The sequence below is a fragment of the Schistocerca nitens genome, chromosome 2 (genome assembly GCF_023898315.1).
Source record: "Schistocerca nitens isolate TAMUIC-IGC-003100 chromosome 2, iqSchNite1.1, whole genome shotgun sequence".
In the NCBI taxonomy this organism is placed as follows: domain Eukaryota; kingdom Metazoa; phylum Arthropoda; class Insecta; order Orthoptera; family Acrididae; genus Schistocerca; species Schistocerca nitens.
This window is the reverse complement of record NC_064615.1, coordinates 260,040,714-260,056,342: the sequence shown is the minus strand read 5'-3', so window position 1 is coordinate 260,056,342 and position 15,629 is coordinate 260,040,714. Positions and strand designations below refer to the sequence as shown.

General features: G+C 37.8%; 1 protein-coding gene across 2 annotated transcripts in view; it reads left to right on the top strand.

Annotated features, from left to right (window-relative positions):
* LOC126235987 (uncharacterized) overlaps positions 1-15,629 on the top strand; it is a 264,030-nt gene that overhangs the window by 182,316 nt on the left and 66,085 nt on the right. For both annotated transcript variants that reach the window (XM_049944978.1, XM_049944977.1), the window contains exons 13-14: positions 4,040-4,193; positions 4,390-4,535. In XM_049944978.1, the coding sequence (XP_049800935.1) occupies positions 4,040-4,193; positions 4,390-4,535 (300 nt within the window). The remainder of the gene's footprint in view (positions 1-4,039; positions 4,194-4,389; positions 4,536-15,629) is intronic.

The window sequence follows — 15,629 nt, the reverse complement described above, 5'->3', positions numbered from 1 at the left end:
ATAGAGCATTTCTGGAAAAATTAAAGTGCGCAAAAGTGTTTGTGTTTGAAGCTTGTCATCAGTAGAAAGGTGAAGTACTCGCAGAGATATGGAGAGCTTCGAAAACTAAAATGATACGAATGATTTATACAATACATAATGCCACTTTGACTGACAGAAGAAAATGTAGAAAAACCAATTACACAATAACTTGACAGTGTATTAGACTACAACAAATACATGGAAGGAGTGGATCAGGCAGACCAATATTTTTGTTACTTCCCCATATACAGAAAAACTATAAAATGGTCAAATTAAAGTTTGCCTGTAGCTCTTTAACTGCACATTATTTAATGCATTCCGCACATGTTAATATTTCAATACAGAAAACAAGAGTCTCTGATTTCATGATTTTTTTGTTGAAAGTGTCTGATTCGTGGATAAAAGACCATGTACCTGCTTCTGAACAAAACTTGGAGCGTACGTCTCATCATGAGCCAGTTGACAGTCTTTCCAGTCACATAAAGCAACAGCAACTAATGCTTATTTCTGAAATGGATAAACAAAAATGAAGAAAGTGCCATGTATGTTACAAAAACAAAAAACAAGAACAACAAACTTAATGTGCAAGTCTTGTGGAATTGCGTTACATTTTAGAGACTGTTTTGCTGCATATCATATGAAAGAGAAATACTAAGTACCAAAGACAATACAAATAAATAAATACATATGTATATCTTCAAAGTTTCATGAAAGTAGTGGAACAGGGTTGAGAACTTATGAGAACTAATTATGAGATTAGTAAAACTTAACAATTTATAATCTCCTGATAATGTCAAGAATGGCCGGTGATAAGCTAAGTAATCCAAATTAGTGTTGCCGGTGCCAAGCGAATAAATTTGTACAAGACCTGCAGATGGAAAAGCTGTAGTGTCACCAACAGTTGACCGCTATTTTGCACACAACACCACTGTGGTGTCACCGAATGGCATAGTGGTAATGAACATCAGTCAATGTACTAACTTCACTACACCATTGCCACCTCCCTGACGACATTGGTATTGCGCCATGGAACAATTGCTCGTGAGTATGACACATCCACTCGAGGAAGGTGCCTGCAATTCTTGATTGTTGCTGAAGCTCCTACCTCACAGCACATCATTCATGTTATCAAATAAGGCATAATCAAATGGAGTGAGATATGGTGAGTATGGTGGGTGTGGCACAAAATTGAACCCCAGTGATGTCAACTTCATTGTTGTTGCTTGGTGGGGTGGGGCTGCACATTGTCATGCTGGAGGATCACTCCTTTTGATCACATTTCCTGTTACCTCTGCTGAATTGTACATGAAAATTGTGTAATGGTGTCACAATACACCCTGCTGTTGACATAGCCCGCGAGGGCACGATGTTGATGGACAACCATTGATCACACACCACAGTTAAACATTTATGAATATCGTTAGTTTACTCTATGTAACAACAAACAAGTGCTATCCTTTCACTATGCACAGTGTTCACAACTGCCATCTAGCATCTGTGTGGTGTACTAGAATCAATTCATCGTTGTATGAGAAGATGCGCCCATAGTTTGAGCGGTATTTGCAAAACAGTGCAATTGTAAACCATTTCTGAACACCCCTTGTAGAATAGGTAAAACTTTGACCATAGAATGGAGCCCTGAGGCATACCTTGTGATACTGTACTCCATTTAGAATAATAATTCACAGCATTTGCAGTGAGACAGTTACCCTCTGTTTTCTGTCATGCAGGTATGACTTAAGCTACTGCTGAGCATTGCTATTGATCTGATATTTATCTAATTTGTAGATAAGCATAGATAAGCAAGGCATGTTTTACTAAGTCAAAAGCTTTTGTTAGATCACAAACAGTACTTCCAATATTACTCTTCTGATCTAAAGTTTTATTTATTTTTTCAGTGCAGTTGTTCACTGCATCCAGAGTGTTTTTTCTATGTTGGAATCCAGATTGGTTACTTAGAATAATATCATTTTTTGCAATAAAAATTTGAACTTAGATTCCGGATACTTTCTCTAGCACTTTTAAGAGGATTAGAAAATTAGAAATAAGATGATAGTTTCCCATGTCTTTCTTCAACTCTTTCTTGAACAGGAGTCTGAGTTCTACATACTTCAACTCACCAGGAAACCACCTCTTTACAAAAGATTGGTTGATTGTTTCTGTTAGTGGAAGTGCTGCTATGCATATAATGCTTTATTCCCTCTACTGGGTATCCTATCCCAACCAACAGAGTTTTTATTTTTTAGTGGTCTTGTAACATTTTCTATTTCCTTTATTGTAATTTTCTTAAAATCTGTGAGATACTCTGGCACTTGATGAAGTCCAAAGGGATTTACTTTACTCTGATACTCTGCTATAACATCTGCCATCACTATGTTTATGGAGAATTCATTTAAATGCTCTGATATTTGAGCTGGATTAACAGTAAGGCTGTTGTGATATCAACACGGTCTTTTTTGTCTGCTCTCAGCATGTTGGATGCTGCTTACAGCTCCACAGAAGTGACATTTAAACTGGCTGCTGCAAGCTGCTGCGGTACAGAGCTTACCACACACTGCAATGTGGCGCTACACACTGCACCAGAAGATGACAAATGTGCATCATCTCACTGCCTGCCATTGCGACTGGACCACACATCTTTCTAGCCTTCACACTAAGCTCACCACAGATCATCCTCAGACTACTCTCAGATTTTGCTGAGATTACAGAAGACATGACCTTATGAACTTAGAACAATGCTATTGCTTCTTTGACTACTAGCAACTATTTGAAATCCAGTATGAGTGGAATAGAGCGAGACTGCCTAGAGAGACTGAAGGATACAGCTTTATGTATGCATAATAATGTATGTATTGTAAATAAATACTGTATATTTATTTTTTAATCAGTATCTAGTGTTTTATGTGTTCTAGAATGTTCATCCATCTCATTACACTGACAAATACAATCACTATCATCTAGTTTAATCCTAAATATTTCAAGACTTAACTCTTAACAACTCATTCTGATTTGACAGCTGACTACACTGCCTTTGTCTTACTTTTATGTTGTAAAATGAAGTCATTGTTTGCCATTGTTTTAGTTGCCATTATAACTTTTTAAAATGTAGCATTATAATGTGCTCAGCAAAATGCATATTTTTGTTATATTTTGGTTCATTGTGGAATTACCTTTTTTTGGCACTAGACATTTTTATACCTTGAGTTACCCATTTTAAGTCTGCTAGTCATTTTGTTACATATGATTCTAATCTGAAAGGTTTCATTGAACATTTCAAAATATCTACTTAAAAAGTTCAGACTTACTGCTACTTGAAATCCTTTCTTAACTTATTACTAAATATAGCTGAATTTTTTTCATTGAAGTTCCTTTTCATATGGCTTTTGATATGTGAAATTTGTCTGTTAATTTTTGGTAGTTTAATGAATAATTTAGGGTGATCACAGATACCTAGATGTGAACAAAGTTTATAGGCATCTTCAAACACATGATTAGTTAAAATGTTATCAATAAAAGTTGCTGACTGTGTGTTTACTCTAGTGGCTTGAGTGAAGTTTACTTTGAAGCCATGGTTTTTTTTTTATGTTGTCGATGAATTTGGACATATTATTGCTTTCAGCTGTGATCGTTATATTGTAGTCAGCAGTTATTAAGATCTTTTTCCTCTTTTCTTTATTGAGATTTTTGAGCTGGCACTGAAATTTGAATCGGAGATATTCAGTTGTCACTTTCTCTGATACTTTGTAAAGATAAGCTACTCTTCCATTTAGACACAGCAGCTCTCAAATATACATTCTTTATTCAGAAAATGAAAGGCATTTCTTATATCATATTTTATGTCAGAATGAAGGTGTATACATGAAACTCGATGATTTCTCTCATTGGCTAATGCAGATAAAAGTTTTAATTCATGTGTACTCTTGTTTTACTCACTTTTTCAATGGGTTGTATTATTTTCCATATTAATGGGATTATGTGAACGCCAAATTTAGAAATTTGTTTTGTCTCCATTTTTCAGGACAATATCCTACAAAGTGGGAAAGAAGCTGAGTGCCCAGATTGCAAGGAAAAATTTTCTGATGTCGTTCTCTTTCGGTTGCATATTTTTCAGCACACCCATCCTTATATTTGTCAAACCTGTAAACAAGCTTTCCGCAGTGATAAGGATAAATGTAAGTTCTGCACCTTGCTGACAATGTATACAAATGCTAATTATTTAAAATAATAAATACACAGTGCAAATATGTTTAACCACTGATGGTTATGAATGAAATAAAAATTTTAGCAAACGTCTTATGGTTGATGATATTATGTTTATTTCATGCTCGGAAACATTCAGATGCGTAAAGAGAGTCATTGTTCTTTCAGGTTGCCACCAATGTAAAAAATGGTCTGAGAAATGCCCCATATGTCCTCGGGAACTGTCATCATTGGTAGAATTGGAACAACATATAGCATCACATGAGCTGCCTCAATTCCACTGTTTTGACTGTGGCCGTAGCTTCCTTAAACCTGTGAGTAAAATCTTAAATTTTACTTTGTATAATCAAATGCTGGAATAGTTTTAGTCTGATGGACCATATGGTTTGCCTGGTACCCAATTCAGGATGTTAAAAATATATATTTATTTAATCATGTTATCTACATAGTACTACATCAATTTTGCCAAAAGAAATGTGGCTGTGTCTTATGCCTTTTAGAGTTTATGCCATTGGTATTGCTACCCTAGTAATCATACTGAGAGACTTACAGACAACAGGTTGCCTTAGGTGGTGGTTTACCAGTTACTTTCACTGGTGATAAGCTGTGAATTTATATGAAAACTAGGTCATGGTATGAGTATATCCAACTGAGATTAATGTTTTGCTAATGAGAGTGTAAAGCCTGTGAAAAGTTTAATGTTTTGTGAACATAGAGAATGTCACAAACTTCAGCATTTAGCTGAACAGTGACTAAACAGAACTCATTTCCCACACTGTGAAGGAGGAAACAGTCCTAGCTGTTTGAATTATCTGAGCATTGATCTGCATTTTGAATAAGTGTTTACACAAACATAGTTACCATCTCTTTGACATATGAGACACCAGCAAATAGCTTAACCGTTGATTTTTGGAAAGTGCATAGTGATTGATACACTGCTTGAATGTAACAATTCTCACTTTTGTACTGGAAACATGAAATCTCATTCGCTTTCATTCTGTTTTGATCAGTGGTATCATCTTACAGATTAACTATGTATCAACATATGATGTTCTTATTTCTGAAAAAGACTATCAAAACACTGGATGATGTCATTTTACAAATTTTGTGTAGGTTATAGTTAAAAGTATAGAGATTCTAACATTGCGTTCCATTCAAGGACAAATATTATAGCAGCACAAATTTATTATGATAGTAACATGGCTTCATTAGAAGGGCTTCCCAGGCTACATAGAAATGTGGTCGATGTCATGTCTTTGTCTAGGTCACATTTTGTTGTGAACAATCTTTTTTTATGTCACAGAAAAAAAAGAGACTGGAGGAATGTAGTAATTTCACAGTCCAACACTGAAGAGCAACAATGTGGGGTGTGTCTGTATGCCAAATATTTCATCACTGGTGAATAAATAGAAATGTCATGTTTCATAAATATAATAAAATGCTAATATTGTTTAATTATGTTGATTTTTTTTGTCTGTTATATGTGCGGTCTTGCAATCATATGTGCTTATTCAACTCAACATGTGACATTGCATCATATAAAATGTTCATTCCTTGTGTTTGAGCTATTTGCCCACAGCCTGCCCACCTCTATCCATATATGCCTACCTGCCCATGGGCTCTTGAGCTGGAAGAGCCTGTTGTATACCTGTGCTAAAAAGAGACAAAAACTTTCCTGCACGTGGAGTATGCTCCCATTGTCAAAAGGTGCACTGCATAGTAACTGAATGTGAAAACATTTACAGTTGGTCTTTATAGCTAAATGGACAATGGCAAAACTTTATATGGTGAGGGTCACAAGTTCACCTCCAGATTTGAGTGCTTTTTTGTATTATTACTGATATTTGATTTATGGGTATAAGGACATGGTCCAAGGCATAATTCTCTACCTAATAATTCATCTTCTACTGCTGGAGACTTCATCAGAGGCCTTAATGATTCAGAAAGAGGTTACAGACTCAGACAAGCTCTGCATCTTTCCGAGTCGTTACAGCCTCTGCTGATATTTCCTGCAGTGGAAGACAAAACCTTAGGCATAGAATTATGCCTTGGACCAACAATAACACAAATATCACCATGCATCTTATATGCAATAATGTGCAGTTGATTTTCCATACTGAGGCAGCAATGAGTTGGCTGTAAATCAAAGTGGGTCACTACTGATGATATGTGTAATAAACTGATGACAAACAAAAAATTCACTTACAACCTTTTTTTGTTTTAGACCACTAAGAAATAATAATATAATTATGTACTAACATGGAATGAATTTTATCTACATTGCAAACCACTGTGAAGTGATGGCAGAAGGTATGTCCCATTGTACCAGTTATTAGGGCTTCTTCTCATTCCATTCATGTATGGAGCACGGGAAGAATGAGTGTTTGAATGCCTCCGTGTGTGCTGTAATTATCCTGATCTTGTCCTCAAAATTCCTATGTGAGCTATATATAGGGCATTGTAGTATGTTCCTAGAATCATCATTTAGAGCTGGTTCTTCAAACTTTGTTAGTAGACTTTTTTGAGATAGATTTTTTTCATGGAAGAGGCTAATTCAGCAGTGTATTCAATGTAAAATCTATTGGGAATTCCATCAGGGTGTGGTGTATTCTTTACTTTAAGTAGTCTTGTTCTTCAGTAAGGATGTTAGTATTAGTTTCTTTTGTTAGTGAATCTTTGTGGCTGTCAAACATTGGTATAGCTGCATTCTCACCCATAAATGCATTTTTAAATACAGAATTTAATATTTATACTTTCTGTTTACTGTTCTCAGTTTCAACACCAAATGGATCCACAAGAGACCAGACATAACGATTGGATCAGTTCATTGATTTTACATATGACCAAAAGTTCCTTGATTTTGTGATTGATCTTTTTCCAGGATCTTATTGTGAAAATTACTGGAGCTGTCATGTGTGGCCTTTCTTACGGATTCATGAGTTGCTGTTAAGTTTTCTCTATCAGTTGCCTTATAGCATCATTTGTAGCAAAACTATAATTGTATCTAGAATAAATTTTTTGCTGTGCAGTGAAGTGTGTGCTGATATAACTTTCTGGCAGATTAAAACTGTGCGCCTGAGTTGTCTTGAACCAGGACCTTTGCCACTCATGAACAAGTGCTCTACCGTCTGAGCTCCAGAGCACAACTCATGACCCATCCTCACAGCTCTACTGCTGCCATTACCTTAACTCCCACCTTCAAACTTCACAGAAGTTCTCCCGACTAACTTGCAGGACTAATAATCCTGAAAAAAGGATATTCCAGGGATGTGGCTTAGCCGTAGCCTCGGTAATTGTTTCTAGTATGAAAGTTTCATTCTACAGTGGAGTGTGCACTGATATGAAGCTTCCTGGCAGATTAAAACTGTCTACCAGACATTTGTGAAGATTTCTCGTTTGAATCCTAGTGCAGCATACAGGTTTAATCTGTAGTTATCTCTGTTTTTTCAATGTTTTATGATTGGTGCCATTGAACCAAGGTGGATCTTTGGGGTATTATCTGGACCACAAGCTAAAATGTCTTTCAGCTTTAATCACAATTGTTCTGCATTTGCTGGATCTGAACTAAATGTTCCCCATTTGTCCCGTAAGTAAGTTTTTAGTAACTATGTATCAGTTCGCCCAGACACAAATACTTCCTAGCTTTCTTGATTACCTTTTTGCTTTTAGAGAAGTTGTTCCTGTAATAGCATCATTGTCCTGAATCCCTCCCTCATTGTTGACACTCTTGAAAAGATCAGTTCTGTCTGTAGCCAGGAGTCTAAAATATTTGTTTTGAGGGTGGGTTCTCTTTGAGACAGTTTTCCGACAATATTGTTTTGTCATAACCACAGTCAAGCCCAAATCCAAAAGCGGGGTCGTCAGTGAAGTACAACACTTACCATGTTAACCATGGACAGCAGTGTACTGTCAGAAAAGTCCTGAACTCATGGATGGAGAGTCTGTTATTTACGCAAACATTGAATATACTAACATTACAAACATAAGAAATTTCGAGAACCTACCAAAAATGGTAAATGTCAAATAATTGCTGATGATTGGGTTTGAACTGGCTACCTGCAGCACACAAGTCAATGACACTAACTGTTACACCACTCTGCATGCGTCCCATATAGTGGCAATATATCTGTATAACTTCAGAAATATACATAATTTAACAGACTTATTGATTATATTGGGAAGGTTAAATTTGCCATATAGTACTACCACGATGTTCAGGGACTTTCAGAGCTATCAAGTTTAGGCTGTTTTGAATGACCAAATGTGTCCGAGTCTGATGCTCGGTAACATCTGATTACTCTTGACCGTATTATTTTGTAGTTGGATTCATTTGGGACCTCTATAAACAAAATGTTTCCCCTTGTCATTATAAACACTCCTGTTGAGAAGTCTACTCTGTCTTGACAATATACATTCCACATGCATATCAACCAACTATTAATACTCAAGGGTGATTTGAATCACATACAGCAACATGCAGCCACTTTCAATCAGTAGCCAGAACTGTTGAGCTACTTACACATTATGTTAATTTCATCTGTATCAATGCATTTCTAGTCACTGTTTCATTCTTGTTACCAACTCACAACAATAATTGACTTTTTCAGCTCTGTAACACCAGGAATTTATTGGGCAGCTTTACTTGTGCATTGTTAGAGTTCATTCTTATACTGAGTTGTTTCAACCATACAATTGCAAGTTTTCTGTAATTTTGTGATCAGTATAATACACAGTTGTTTGTCATTGATCCACGTAACTTGGAAAGAAGTTAAAATATTGACTCCGGCCATGTTTTGTGCTGCCAAGCATACATAGTATGACACAGTCTCTTTGTATTTGCATGTGACTTTTGAAAAATGTACAGGCAGTGTAATGTATATGGGGCCAGTTGTAATTCACACTGCATTCCAATAGTGAATCAAAGAAAAGGCAAAGTAAAGCAAACCCCTTTCGTGTGGTTGGATGATAGACCACAAGGGATAGGTTCAGCTGCCTAATTGTGAAGGTTTTCCTTCCTGGGTGTGAATGGCACTTGTCCTTCATGAAGAGTGAATGTTGTGTCTTAAGTGTAACTGTTGAGTTTTGGTAACTGTAGTATGTGTGTGTGTGTGTGTGTGTGTGTGTGTGTGTGTGTGTGTGTTTGGTATAGTGTCATATTTATGTTGTATGATGATAAAAGAAAAGATATGATGAAAACTGGTGATGGCACACAGCCTGCTTCTCTTGAATAACACCAAGCAAACTGCCAGATTTAACAAGCCTATCTGAGCAATGGATCAGCATCAAGAATCAAGAATTTTATTCACCATAGATCATTTTACAATGATATTGTCTTCGCCATACAGGATGTAGTAGTACATACATAATAATAAAATAAATTAGTGTCAATACATTGTAGTATACATTTTAAGCAAGGCAGTGTACCAAATTATGCCAGGATATTTTCTAAAAGTTAACGCAATAAACTATACTGTAATATAATATAGTATTGTATAGAATAGTATACCTTGTACATAGGTATATGCTATGTAATTACAAATGACTAATCACAGCTCATAATAATACGTTTAACTACAGAAAACTTTTAAATGCCAATACCCCCCTCAGGCATCTCAAAGAATTCTTTAATGTCATAAAAGGGATGATCTGACAGCCAGCTGTACCACTTAATTTTAAAAAAGTTATATCCATAGACTGAACATGAATTGGCAGTTTATTGAATATTTTGAGTGGATTTGCTTTGTGGGAATATCCGGTTCTTGCTAATCTGTGGCATGGTATGTCTAAATTGCTCTTAGCTCTGGTGTTGTGTTCATGTATTTCCCTCTGGCAATAAATTCTGAAAATATTATTTTTATTATAGAGTACAGACACATAAATGTATAAATTTATAATTGTGAGTATTCTGAGTCTGGAAAAAAGAGGATGACAGTGCTCCCTATGACCTCTTTTACACATTATGTGCAGGACTTTTTTTTTTGTAATTTCGTGTTCTTGATGTGAGGGGAACGCCCCAATATAATCAGACCATATGAAATATGTGACTGAAATAGCCCAAAGTATGTCACCCTAAGGTACTCCAAGCTCATTTCCTCCCTTAGTTTCAAGATAAGGTATGCCACCCAGGATATTTTTTCCACATATGTTATTGACATCTTCCTCCCAATAGAGTTTTGAGTCAATGTGAATACCTAGGAGTTTTACTGACTTATTGCCTATTTCATTTGACATTCCCATTAAAAGCTGTTGGGTTTTATCAGGATTGCACAGGAGCTTATTGGCTGCAAACCAGTCCAGTCCGCACGTCCAGGGCCTCGCTGCGATGGAGCACTTCCTATCACGCCGATCACCTGCCACCCTACCTAAAACCTCTTTCCTCATTACCTTAGCCAGCTTCATCCTGACCCCCAACTTCTTCACTTTTGAAGGCCAGACATACCAACAATTAAAGGGAACAGCCATGGGTACCAGGATGGCCCCCTCGTACGCCAACCTATTCATGGGTCGCTTACAGGAAGCCTTCTTGGTTACCCAGGCCTGCAAACCATAAGTTTGGTACAGATTTATTGATGACATCTTCATGATCTGGACTCATAGTGAAGAAGAACTCCAGAATTTCCTCTCCAACCTCAACTCCTTTGGTTCCATCAGATTAACCTGGTCCTACTCTAAATCCCATGCCACTTTGCTTGACGTTGACCTCCATCTGTCCAATGGCCAGTTTCACACGTCCGTCCACATCAAACCCACCAACAAGCAACAGTACCTCCCTTATGACAGCTGCCCCCCATTCCACATCAAATGGTCCCTTCCCTACAGCCTAGGTCTTCGTGGCAAACGAATCTGCTCCAGTCCAGAATCCCTGAACCATTACACCAACAACCTGAAAACAGCTTTCGCATCCTGCAACTACCCTCCCGACCTGGTACAGAAGCAAATAACCAGAGCCACTTCCTCATCCCTTCAAACCCAGAACCTCCCACAGAAGAACCCCAAAAGTGCCCCACTTGTGACAGGATACTTTCCGGGACTGGATCAGACTCTGAATGTGGCTCTCCAGCAGGGATACGACTTCCTCAAATCCTGCCCTGAAATGAGATCGATCCGTCATGAAATCCTCCCCACTCCACCAAGAGTGTCTTTCCGCAGTCCACCTAACCTTCGTAACCTCTTAGTTCATCCCTATGAAATCCCCAAACCACCTTCCCTACTCTCTGGCTCCTACCCTTGTAACCGCCCCCCGTGTAAAACCTGTCCCATGCACCCTCCCACCATCACCTACTCCAGTCCTGTAACCCGGAAGGTGTACACGATCAAAGGCAGAGCCACGTGTGAAAGCACCCACATGATTTACCAACTGACCTGTCTACACTGTGAAGCTTTCTATGTGGGAATGACCAGCAACAAACTTTCCATTCGCATGAATGGACACAGGCACACAGTGTTTGTTGGTAATGAGGACCACCCTGTGGCTAAACATGCCTTGGTGCACGGCCAGCACATCTTGGCACAGTGTTACACCGTCCGGGTTATCTGGATACTTCCCACTAACACCAACCTGTCAGAACTCCGGAGATGGGAACTTGCCCTTCAGTATATCCTCTCTTCTCGTTATCCGCCAGGCCTCAACCTCCGCTAATTTCAAGTTGCCTCCGCTCATACCTCACCTGTCTTTCAACAACATCTTTGCCTCTGTACTTCCGCCTCGACTGACATCTCTGCCCAAACTCTTTGCCTTTACAAATGTCTGCTTGTGTCTGTGTAATTTATCAAAGATAATTTTAGCTTCCCTTTTCCCACATTGGCAATTATATATAAAGTCCCAATCTGTAAACACTGTGTGCCCGACCGAGAATCGAACTCGGGACCTTTGCATTTCGCGGGCAAGTGCTCCACCATCTGAGCTACCGAAGCATGACTCACGCCTGGTCATCAAAGCTTTACTTCTGCCAGTATCTCGTCTCCTACCTTCCAAACTTTTCAGAAGCTCTCCTGCGAACCTTGCAGAAGTTTCATATCAGCGCACACTCCGCTGCAGAGTGAAAATATCATTCTGGAAACATCCCCCAGGCTGTGGCTAAGCCATGTCTCCAAAGTATCCTTTCTTTCAGGAGTGCTTGTTCTGCAAGTTTCGCAGGAGAGCTTCTGTAAAGTTTGGAAGGTAGGAGACGAGATACTGGCAGAAGTAAAGCTGTGATGACTGGGCGTGAGTCGTGCTTCGGTAGCTCAGATGGTAGAGCACTTGCCCGCGAAAGGCAAAGGTCCCGAGTTCGAGTCTCGGTCGGGCACACAGTTTTAATCTGCCAGGAAGTTTCATATCAGCGCACACTTCGCTGCAAAGTGAAAATCTCATTCTCCCAATCTGTACTTTATAATCTATCAACAAACATACTTATGTACTCTTCCTTTTGTCCTAGTACCATTACTACTTTAAGTTCTTCAGTTTTAACTAGCTGCCTCTTACACAGTGTAAGGAGAAGTGGCTCATGATCTGCAAGTCCACTTCCTGCAAGTCGACTGTAAAATGTTTCCTGTGAAAATTCACGCCAATATTGTCTATGCAGGCATTCTTATGTGTGGCATGGTTATTTGTACAATAGAGGTCTAAATGATCTTAGCATATTCAAGAATTTCCTAATGACTAGCCTGTGTGTGTTTGTCATTTCTATATTGAAATCACCACAGATAGCAATTCTAGATTTACTCTTAAATATCTTTTTAACTATTAATTCACATTTTTCAGTAAACAAATTTACATCACCATCTGGCGACCTATATAGACTAACTACCACTATATTTTCATCCATTAGTTTCACACAACTAAACTCCCCATCTATTTCTGAGGAGTACATAAACACATCAATTCTGGAAAATTTTATTCCTTCTTTGACAAAAATTCCAGCCCCACCATTCTTTCTCTACTTCTACATATCATGTCTCCAACAACATACCCTTGGGGAACAAATGTATTTACTTGTTCTTGGGTTAACTAGTGCTCAGATACACATATAACATCTACATGCTCAGTGTTACATAAATTTTCTAATTCTAAAGTCTTATTTCTAATACAACATATGTTAACTTCCAGAAAAGTTAGTAGTTTATCTCTGTCTGTACTCCTCTGAGAGCAATTCGACTCTGTATTTGAAGTTGTAAGTTCAGTTAATGTCTTTAATCTTGGTGCACTGTGATCATCTGTGTTATGTTAGTCACGTGGTAGTTCATCCACTTGTTGACTCTCTTTGTTAACTGCTTCCTTCTGTGAAACCACCACTGATCCCACCAAAAATCCTGGTCCCTTGGCTGTAGTTTCTTCCTTTGGGCTGACTGCTGTTTTCCACCTGTTGGTATTCTCACTCCTTGAGCTTGAGCTGCTGTTCTTCTATCTGCAAGTAGGTCTGTCACATCATTTGCTGCTTCTTTTAACTTTTGCACAGATCTCTTGGGCATGTTTATTTCTTGAGTACTTGTGCTCTCCACAGATATAGTATTCACTTTTAAGGATTCTGTTGTTATTTGTGCAGGAGTTGCGTCAGTAACCATTTTCACTGATTCTTCATCTGAGACTGCAGTATCCTTCCATTTAAGTCTATTGCTGTTTTGTACACTTCTCTGTTTGTTTCCACTGATTCATGAATCCTTGTTGCCATTAGTTCTTTACCAGTTGCATTTAGGTGCTGTCCATGAACTGTTTATAGCTCCTTGTCACTAGGAATATTAATAAAACAAGTGTCATGGAAGCCTTTCACTATTTTTTTTTTTAGTTTTCTGTTTGTAGATTGAATTTCTTGGTTTATACAAGACCATTCAGGCAGGTCATGCTTTTTTGGTACTCCAACTACAATCACGTTTTTATTTTGTAATGCTGACAAGGCTTTTTGTAATGAACGAATTGCAAAGTTGGCTTCATTCTGTGCTACATCATTAGCCCCTGTCCAAATAACTGCAAAATCTTCATTTGTCAGCTCATGCAGGTCATTGCAGTTTTGTAATATTACACTAGTGGGGGCACTTGGTATCACCTTCCCTTCAATGTCATATTTTTTTGAAGCTAAATTTAAAACGTTTCTTGCATAGTCTCTGCCATGGCTATAAGAGGCAGTGAATATTTTGGGTCTCCTACTCACTAACTGACTCTCAGGAGCAAAGGTTTGCATTTTCATTGCTGCATCCTTAGATTGCTTTCCTTTTAAAACTGTGTTCTTCATTGTGATATGCACACTGTGTTGTGAATCATACTTTATGTTGGACACCTCGAATCTGTAGTTTTTACACATTTCCTTCTTGGCTGATTCTCATTTCTGGAGTTCATTTGTTAGTATGCATATAATTGTTTCTGAATACTTAAGTTCCTTTCTTACTATTCTGAGTTCATTCTTTAACTTTTCGCACACACACGTTTTTAACGGGTCTGTTTTGATTTCGTCCATATCATCACATTCAGGACGAAAGCAATCAGTGCATTTCCAGTTCTTCACTCTGTTTGTTACATTTACACACGAATAATGGAATTTCCTCTAGCACTTTGCACAAATCGCTCCTTTTCTTGCTGTTTTGTTACAGGAACACGTTTTCTTCTTCATTTGTTTCACCCTCTTAGGGGTACGCTGGATCAATCATTTCTTTGCGTGTTGTTCTTTTCTTAGGGCCCAGTATTTCTTCATTCTTTCTGATCTTCTTTTCCTCTCTTCTTCCAAGATGCATGGTTTGGACTTTTGTGTAGATTTGTCTTAGAACCTTATGTTTTCATCTTTAGTAATTAATTTAGCTGTTCGATCAATAAGTGAATTTTCTGAAATCTTTAATTCTACTAGGTCTTTCTCAGTTTCTTTAAACCAGTTGGGTTTCATTTTGTGGTTACAGAAAAAGTCAACTATTTGTTTAGTTAACCTGTTGGAATTCATTCTGAGAAGATGACCATAAAAATTTATCCTCCTTTTTCGCATAGTTGAAAGTTTTTCAATTTTCTTGTAGAGAGTTTCATTTTTGATGTATATAATCTTATTGTCAAGGATTTGCTCCCATGCTTCTTCCATTGTTTCAGCAAACAGGGCCATATCATCTGCAAAAGCAGTGCAATTTACTTTCAAGTTCTTCTTTTTGCAACCCAGTCTTATACCACTCTTAATATTTGTGTTCCATTCTCTGACTACTCTCTCAAGTGCACAATTGAACAGCAACAGTGAGAGCCCATCCCCCGGTCACACTCCCATTTTTATTTCAAAGGGTTCCGATAATTCGCCCATAAATTTAACTTTTGAAAATGTATTTGCAAGGGTCGCTTTTATAATATTAGTTGTTTTCTTATCCAAACCCATTTCTTCCAAGACTGATAATAGACATCTTTGCTCTTGATTTTTAGTATGCCATGATGTTTTTGAGGTTTAGTATTTGTTCCGAACATGATC